Genomic DNA, 10,053 nt, shown 5'->3' on the forward strand with positions numbered 1-10,053 from the left:
CTCATAGACATCGGTTTTTTAGGCGATGTCTATGAGCGCCTTTTTTTTCGTTAATAGACATCGATTTTAACAGCGGTTTTTAAAATTCGATGTCTATGATAAAATAAAATAATTTAATTTTTCCACCCATACTTAGCCGAAATTTGCAACACTTCACTCTTCCCTCCAAACCTAAACCTATATCGCACCGTCCACCCATACTTAGCCCTAAACCTATATCGTCGCTACGGCACCACCACTTTCCTCCGGCCATCTCTTTCATCCCCTCATCTCCCTCTTCTCCTTCTAGCGTACCTGCCTCTCCCGATCAGGATCAAAACCACCTGCTTCGGTCCTAAGCAAAACCGCAGCATAAATGATAGATGCAATTCCCCCCTTCGAAGAGCACACCGGCCTTCCCGTCGGTGACCCTCTGCACGATCCCACTGTACATGTGGAAAGGGTTCTTGGGGTTCTTCTGATAGGAACCAGGGGCCTATCACGTGAAAAAATCGAAAGAGAAAGGGAAAAGGGGAATAGGGTGATCGCTTCGAGGGGATCGACCTCCAATAATCAAATGAAATTGATTAATTAAAAGGGAAATTACTTGTCCTCCATAATTACATAACGTCTCTTTAAATAGAGACCTAAACTACCTTTTCAAAAGAAAAGGTATAAAAGAAAAATAAAATAAAAATATTTTTTTAAAAGAAAATGTCTTATTAAAACTTATATAGAAGGAAAAAGAAAAAGTCTAAAACTTATTTTAAAAAAAAAATAAAATTTTTTAAAATAAAGTTAAAGGATCTATTAGATCCATTAAAGATCTTATCATCTTCACAATCACGATCATCCCGGGCAGGAAAAGGGGAAGCTCGGGGAGCTTCGGCTTCGCCCGCGCCAGCAACACCGCGATGCTCTCCTCGCCCCCGCCCTTGCCTTTGCCTCGGAAGGAGAGGGGTTCCGCTGGATGAAAACTTTGAGGCCCTTTTCGCCGCCTGGGAAGCCTCTGGTGAGGCCGAAGAGCTCCTTTTCGAAAGCGTCTTCGTCCACGCCGACGGCAGAAGGCGGGGCAGGAGCGGGTGGGGAGGCGAGAGGAGGCGAAGGCGGCTGTTCCATGGTGGTCCGCTGGAGCTCGTGGCGGATGCCTCGCTCGCCGTTGCAGAGGCCGCGACCACCCATGGTCTCCGAGAGGTCGAGCTTGGCGGAGGGGGTGAAAGTGAAAGCGGAGCGGGTCAGAGGGGTGGCCTGCTGGAGGAAGGTGGAGTTGCGAGAGAGAAGGCGAGGGTTGAGTGTAGTGTGGATGGGAATCGAAGTCGCCATGGATGGATGGAAGGAAGGAAGGAAGGAAGGAGATCAGGTGATTCGTCGAGTCGAGCAGGAATGATCGCGAAGGCTGCTGGTTGGAGGAGGTTTCCAGACCACAAAATACTCAATCGCATCGAATGTTTAGGGTAATTGCATTTTTTGATCTAACAAGTTAACCTATATCGTCGCTCGCTTCGCCGTCGACGAGCACAACAAGAAACAGGTCTCGCGCTCCTCCTAATTACTATTTTTTTTCTCTCCCAAAATTGGGGCTTTTTCTCTAGACCAATGTTTTTCGATCTGTCGATGCCCAGAATGCACTTCTGGAGTTTGCATGTGTTGTGAAGGCGAGGGAGCAGGTTGTCGCTGGAACTCTGCATCACTTGACGGTGGCGGCAGTTGAGGGAGGGGAGAAGAAGTTGTACGAGGCCAAAGTGTGGGTGAAGCCATGGCTTAATTTCAAACAGGTTGAAGAATTCAAGCATGTTGGCGAACAAGGTAAATCTAGCGTCACTTTACTAAACGCATTCTTAGTTTTCTTGTACACTGTTGAAGTGAAAAACACAGTGAACATGAAGATGGTAAAGATTCAAACTAAAAAACGCAAGGTCAAAAATATACGAATTTTTCATGGTCTCTTGCAGAGATACCTATTAAGTTGTCATTACACTTACATCACACCACATCATAACTCCATTAGATTATCTTTCCTTTTATAAACAAGGAGTCTAAGGATACAAGTATATCGAGCGTCTAGATAAGTGAGATTAGATCGGTCAATATAACACTAGTAAGATTAACACAAATGCATGAACATGATGTTGCTGTTTTCAGTACTGATTGTAATACTGAGTCATCTGCTCACACAATAAATGTGCCCAAATCTGGGAAACTGAAGGACCTTATTCAGGTTCTAGGTGTTGCTTCTTCATTGAGAGACGATGAGAGTCTATTGATTGCTGAGGCATGTTTTTTTAAAACAAAAAAATGTTATATTCAATCAATGAACTTTTGCTTTAGTAATGAATTAACCATTATTGAAGCATCCACAGGTTTATGCTAATTGCATTATCCGTATTCTGGATGAACCATCAGATTCAATATCCCTTATACCAAAAGATGCTGAAAAATCTCTAGTTGTGATTTTTGCACACCAAAGATTGGAAGAGTGAGCTTTATAATCTCTATTTGTTTTTGCTCCGCGTGTTTTGAAGTTATTGTTTTCCTATCAAAATCAAATTTCATGTCTGGATATTCTTTCAAGATATTAAGTTTGCAGTAATGCATACAAGACTTTTAGAACTTAAGCTAGTTTCTTGAGGAGAGTAGTTCCACATTGTTTCTATTATTGCATTATTACTCTAACTGACGATGACTGATGGTAACTTACCATTACTTTTGCATACAGGGCCTTACAAACATCAAGCTTTATCAATATTTGCTTATTTGGCTACAAACATCAAGCTTTATCAATATTTGCTTATTTGGCTATACTAGACTGACATAGTAAGTTTGATAAGTGGAAGGGATTTTCCCTTTCTTCCTCAGTGGTTTCCCAGATTCTTCCATGCATTTGTGTTCAACTCCTGTTGATGTTGAGTAATTTGCTTTATCAATGTTAGTTGTGACCTTTTCTGCTCGTAAGATATTTTTGGAGGCATTTAGTTTGCAAAAATCTACTCCATCCAATTAAATGCTATTACTAGAAACAATAATAGAATGCAGATCATCATGAGAAAATACGATCAGAAATAATAAAGATCTAACTAACACGTCTAATCTTGACCTCAGATATTTGGATTCTTAACCTTTCTTTGTACCCATGTTGGACAGCCAACATCTGATATATATTCCTATTGATCATGTGTAAAAGTATTTAGAAATTACCTTGTCGAAGACTTAGATATTGGCCAAAGTGTTAATACTTCACCAACATCTAGAATGTGATTTCTTTAGTTGAGATACATATTTGTGAATAGAGTTTGATGCTACTTTATACGTATATGTTTGTTTGACTTTTGCAAATACTTTCTGGAGTTTTTTTGTTGTACCTCTATATTTGTACTTGTTCAGAAAAATGAAAAACAGTACTAGACATGATTTTTGTTTAAAAATTCATGCGGGCTATGAAGAATGCTCCTAAACAAGGAGACAACAATGTTGAACAAACATGTTAACAACATTTTTCATTTATTGATTTAAGTTACTGGTTTGATCAAATTTGGATTTATTATATAGTTGTTTGGGTTTTGTAATCCAACTAATCAAGCTACCTGTCATTGCTTGAAGCTTTCTGACAATCAGTTATGCTTTTATCTTTTTTTTTTATTTCATCTATAAATTATTTAATTCATGTATCTATTATGATTATAAATGTTCTTAATAATCACTTTTCTACTTGCAAATGCTGAAATGTTGTAGCAGTATTTTTCTCTTGTAAATATTCAATGTTTTCATGAGCTCACATTGATGGTTGTAATTGGAGTGGATCATAGTTCCTGTAATTTGATTCAACATATGCTAGTTCCATGTCTCGTTTATGCATGAGTGACTGGTTTCACTCATTTGGTTTATGTTAGCTACATCTATCTTGTTTGGTTCAGTCTTGATTAGTTCCTAATCGTTTCTTCCATAAGTAATCTCATGAATATATACCAGTGCATTTCAACTCTATGTTAGGGTTTTGATTTACTGGTGCATTTATGCATACCAGTGCATTTCAACTCTCAACTGTTGACACTGATGGATGGGTTGAAGTCTCGTGCTCATGTAATTGTCATTGGGGCTACGAACATGCCAAACACTATTGATCCAGCTCTTAGATGATTCGGTAGGTTTGACAGAGAAATTGACATTGGTGTTCCTGATGAGGTTGGCCGATTGGAGGTTCTTCGCATCCATACTAAGAACATGAAGCTATCTGATGATGTATGTGAACATTACCAATTGTTGTTACCTTGTTAATAGATATCTTGCAGTGAATGTCCAAGTTATGAAATTTGATTTATTCAATGCAGATTGATTTGGAAAGGATTGCTAAGGATACTCATGGCTATGTTGGGGCTGACCTTGCTGCTTTATGCACTGAAGCTGCTCTCCAGTGTATCCGTGAAAAGATGGACATAATCGATCTAGAAGATGAATCAATTGATGCTGAGATTCTCAATTCTATGTCTGCTACAAAGGAACACTTTAAGACTGCTTTGGGATCTAGTAACCCATCTGCCCTCCGTGAAACTGTAAGTCTTTGCTTTGGTAATTGTAATCATTTTCAGTTAGTTTTTTTCCTTCTAAATATGATTATCTACATGAATTTTTAAAATAAATTGTTGCTGCAAGAATTGAAAATGAGAAATTTGACATTGGTGTTCAACTCAAGAAATTAAACTTGTGTCTGGTTTGTAACTTGTGTTTACTGTCATATGTTGATGAATGGCCTAAAAACCACTTCTATTTCTACCTTGAGATATGCTGATAGTTTGTTGGGTTTTGATCAGGTTGTTGAAGTACCAAATGTCAACTGGGATGATATTGGTGGGCTGGAAAATGTCAAGAGGGAACTGCAAGAGGTAGTTTGTTGGATATGTTTGAGTTTTTATGTCCACAAAGTGTGATTTTTTCTTTCTGATGGTGATATTCTAGGACTTCTATAGCATGTATATTTCTTCTATTTTTGTTCTTTGCTGTAGTTAAGTAGACCAAATGATACTTTTGTTTGACAGATTAGAACAGTGGATGTTTTAACTCAGAAAACTAGGCATTTGAAGGTGAAAAGTGGTGAGATTAGGGAAATGAAAGGCGCAAGAAGAATGGAGCAGTATAGCAAGTTGAACAGATTCTGATTCTCAAAATTTAATGTAGCCTCAGCTTGATTTTTGACTCACGATGCTCTACCTTGATGTGTACAATATCTATTAGCTTTTGATGTAAAAAGAATATTTGTGTATTTTATGGATACTGTTGTAAGAAGAATATTTATATAATTTGTGAATATTTGTGTATTTTATGGATACTGATGGAAGAAGAATATTTGTGTAATTTATGAATATTTGTGTATTTTCTTGGATACTGACGGTTTTTCACTGTTTCGGAAATCGAATTTGTGTCGTTAAACAATACTGATATTACATCGATTTTCCACCGCTGTAAAACCGGTGTCATTAACTAATATTACATCGGTTGTATACCGCTGCCAAAACTGGTGTTATTAACGTATAATATTACATCAGTTTTACACCCGATGTCGTTAAGTGATACTACACCGGTTTTAACCCGATGTCTAAAATGGCAGACCTTTTACATCGCCTTCATAGACATCGGTCGAAAATGTAATAGACACCGGTGGAAAATCGATGTCTATGAGGGTTTTTGTTGTAGTGTCTCTTTACTTAATTGTTGTCGGTATTTTATTTTTATGCATTTCTGTACTTTCATTTGTAATATCATTTTCGAATTGCTAGTCGATTACCTAATGAAAGCACTCGACGAGTGCGGGTCTTGGAGTAGGAGTCGGCGAAGGCTCCGAATCAAGTAAAACGGTTCTTGTTACCGTTGTGATTTTACTTTTCCGCTGCTTACTCTAAACGAATTTTTAAATCGCTATTCACCCCCCCTCCCCCCTCTAGCGAATTCCTCGATCCAACAATACAAGAGCAGGTATAAAGACAGTCAGCTTTGTTAGCCGATCGAGATATATTCAGCAGATAAGCAATAAACAACATTTTAACAACCTGTCAGGATTATCGGGGAATATTCCTTTGAGAACTCCTTCAGAGGTTATCCTGTTTCCGATTGGGCGATCATTTATGATAGCATATCTCTGTAACAACTTCATTAAAGGACTAAGCCATAAAAGACAAAAGAGGTACATCTGTGGGTAATAAAAGATTTCTTGTATACTTATTACACAACAAATTAGCAAACTCCGATGCTCGATGCCATCTTATGATTACAGAAGTTATGATAGGTGGTATATAAAGGGAGGTTCCTCTCCGTAGGCAAGGTATGCAATTTTACATCATCCGAACCCTATTCTCGCGCGACTACTCTCTCTTCAATTCCTTCATCTAGGACCGTACTAAATTGAGCACCGAATAATCTTACCAGAGATTCTCTTCCTTGATTTTTGATCGCTAATCTTCTATCGGATCGTCGACGTATGTGCAAGTTCACAAGGTCTCTCTAAAAAGAGAAAAATCCTTCTCCAGTCAATTATTCAACTATCGTGACTAGTATGTCATCTTTTCAACTTTAAGATTAGATGAATTAATATCATAATTTTTTATAGTATAATTTTGTAATTTTAAAGATTTCTTAAAGTCTCTTTGAAGATTTTATGTTATACAGCTTGAAAAATAAAAGGTTTTTAAAGTCATTGCAGAATACTAAAAACATTTATTGCATGCTCTTCTCGTTCAAAAAGTCAAGGTGAGAAATACTTCAACTCTATTTTACTTTAGATTATTTTATTTTTCTTATTCTATTTCAGAAATGGAGGTACACTAAGAAAATATTTTCACCCTCTCAAAAATTGTATTAAAAATTTACAGTAGGAATGATTATAATCAAAATGTCTGAAAGGTTTGGAGTTGGTCCCTTGTAAGCATTTAACCATATTTTTCAATCGTCATTATCAAATTTAATTCATTAACTACTTCTAAACCAAAAAAAAAAACTTAATTGTTTCTCATTAATACTTAACGATAAAGCCGTGAGTGTCGCATAAATTGACTAAACTATTGAAGTAATAAATTGAATAAATTATTAGTTAGTTTAATCGATCTTAAGTTAATTTTTAATGGTTATAAAATATTTTATTAAGTGTCTAATCTTCCTCATATAAAAAGTCTTTGTATTAAGATAAATGTCTTTATAATTTACCTTCTTTAAGAAAATATAAAACCGCCATAGAAGAGCCATTAAAAAAATTAATTCAATAAATTCACTAAACTATTGGAACAATATTGTAGTAAAATTATAATAAAAAGTAATTATGTTTATCCTAGATATCCTTGATAATTCATTTCTAGGTTGAGTGAAGGAATATAAATCATAGGATTAATTTATAGTCAATCTTTAAATAATTAAAAAGTGGAAAAAAAATTTCTTCAAGTATTTACATATGTAATAAGTTGACTAAATTCATGTTGGCAAAAGATGACTATACTCGTCTCCGTCAACTCGTCTTAAGGTCAATACGAAGGAAATAAATTATGAGTGATTACTAGTTTTTGGAATAATGACTAACATATGAGAAAAGTATTTCCCTCGACTATGTCAATTTTATAATAACAGTACCTTATATACTAACTACAAGACCATCCAAAAAAAACACTAAGTTGACCAAACTCTTAACAAAATAGAGGAGTGTTCATCAATTAAATTAAGTGGACCAATGTTAGCTATCAAGCACCTAAAAATCTGAAAAACAAATATATTGATTATTTAATATAAAGTCGTTTGAGATAAATATCAATAGTTTTTTTTGGTTTAGAGTAGTTAATGAATTAAATTTGATAATGACCATTGAATAATATTTATAAATAAAGTTCAATAAAATTCTTATCAGATATAGTAAAAAAACAATAAATTTTCAAAATCAAGTTTTCTAACTAAATAAATATAAAAACTTTTAAACAAACAAATTTAATGAGAGTTAATTAAACTCAAGTTTTTAAAAATATTAAATTAATTTTGATAATTATTTTAACTTTAGTTCAAAATATATATATATATATATATATAACAAATAATTTAAGAAATCAAGATAAAGAAAATGATAGATATCAATCAAGAACAGAGCACTCAATGAACATGCCAATTTCCTGGAATTTTTGGCACTTGAAAAGACAGCAATATATATAATTTTCAAAATATAAAGCATCAATTATTAATTATACATTATGGCTAGTCTTTTTCTTGCACGTGTAAAAATTATGGCCACAGATCTACTTTATATATTTGACATCTAACAACTTAATTTATGGGTATCAAGCTATTAATTCAACTCCCGGACCCACATCTGAGCATTTCATTGGACCTCATGTGCTTCCTATTTAGAACTGACAATTTAAATTATAGCCATCAGATTAATTGATCCTGCTAAATAATTTAAATAGATTAAATTAAAATGTTATTAATTCAATTCTATCATGGACTGACCAACCTAGGCCTGCAACTCATGTGGATTAGCCCACAATAAGTTTGGATTAGTCCATAAATAGAGAAACACAGACAAACTAAATTTTATTTCAATTTATTATAATTTTAAAATAAAAATAATATTTTTCATTGAATGTGAGTACTCTTTGTGTCCATTTGCATTTAAAATACTTCTTTCTAAATATATTTGATTGATGAAATCTGAAGATATGAAACTTTTTATAAATTTTTTTAAAAAAATTTGATGGGCATGTGGATTGACTTGCCTAACTCACAACCCGCCTTAGATTGAATTAGGTTGGGGATTTCCCAATCCGCCAAGATGATGGTTGGCACACCTCACCAAATGACTACGAGTTTGCCCGTCTAACCGTTTTATTTCTATAAAGTAGCAATTTAACCTCACCTTTAATATTTAAAAAATAATACTTAATCCCTTGGCATGAAGTAAAAAAGAAAAAAAAATATTAAATGACTAAAATAACTCATTACTTTGTTAACCTAAATTTTAATTCTGAATGTTTAAATTATTCTAACTGAAACATTTTTACTGAAAAGTAACTAGACTTCTAGATAAAAAAAAAAAGTAAAAATAAAAAATCTCATATGATCGTTGAAAACTTAACCTTAACCTGAATTTTTTGGAAGGTGAAGCTGTTGAAGTATTATGTTTCATTTTCTATTTCATCCATCGATCGGAAGAACCTACATCCACTATTTTTCTATTTGCAAATAGTAGTTGACATCCATCATATGTTTGTGGTTTTGCTTTTATATGATATATTAAGATATTTGAACACTAATTTTATGAGCACTAAACTTCCTTCTTAAATTTTATAATGTCTTTGATGTGCGTATTCGTTCAATTTTGTAATACCAACATTTCACTCTTATTTTATTATATGTCACATTTGATGATGAAGAGAAGATTTTTAATGATAAACTTTATTTCATTGTCAATTTAAAATTCTCTTTTTTTTGGTTTAGTGAGCGTGGTAGAATGATTTTTTGGATAATTATCCTTTTTAGAGTTGCTATTTTTATATTGTTTATGCTGATATATGTATAAATTTTGTTAATTTTTTTCCAAGAACAACTGAAAATTTTATCTATATATATATATCAGATTTGGTTAAGATTAAGTACGATCATATGAAATTTTTTATTTTTACTTTTATATTTTTGTCTAGAAGTATGAGGTTATTATTTTTTAAGAATAATTCAGTCAGAATAATTTTAATGTTTAGAATTAGAATTTAGATCAATAAAATAATGGATTATTTTAATGATTTATTATTATTTTTCTTCTTGATTTCATGCCAAAAGGGGTTAAAATTATTTTTTAAATACAAGAACAAACTATTAATTGATAGAACACAAAATGGACTTTAAGTTATTTAGCCTTTCTTTAATATCAGAATGCTTTCACAAGTTTAATTTTATTGTTCAAATGCCGCCATCAAACTTTATATATATATATATATATATATATATTAAGGGGCATTTTAGAAATCACCATCTATGTATCAATGGACCATACTTATTTGTCAACTTCAATTCCAACCCATTTTTTCTACAAGAAATTTCAAATCATTTAATGAGATC

General features: G+C 33.5%; 1 protein-coding gene and 1 pseudogene across 1 annotated transcript; one reads left to right on the top strand and one right to left on the bottom strand.

Moving 5' to 3' along the window:
- Positions 1 to 334: 334 nt before the first annotated feature.
- On the bottom strand, positions 335 to 1,302 carry LOC122055242 (annotated as a pseudogene).
- LOC122055243 (cell division control protein 48 homolog B-like) lies at positions 1,301 to 4,901 on the top strand. Its single transcript, XM_042616610.1, has 8 exons — positions 1,301 to 1,339; positions 1,460 to 1,510; positions 1,602 to 1,723; positions 2,122 to 2,251; positions 2,340 to 2,455; positions 4,122 to 4,215; positions 4,305 to 4,526; positions 4,785 to 4,901. Exons 1-8 carry the CDS (start codon positions 1,301 to 1,303, stop codon positions 4,899 to 4,901), a joined length of 891 nt encoding a protein of 296 aa, XP_042472544.1.
- Positions 4,902 to 10,053: the final 5,152 nt, after the last annotated feature.

This window comes from Zingiber officinale, chromosome 3B, assembly GCF_018446385.1.
Source record: "Zingiber officinale cultivar Zhangliang chromosome 3B, Zo_v1.1, whole genome shotgun sequence".
Lineage (NCBI taxonomy): Eukaryota > Viridiplantae > Streptophyta > Magnoliopsida > Zingiberales > Zingiberaceae > Zingiber > Zingiber officinale.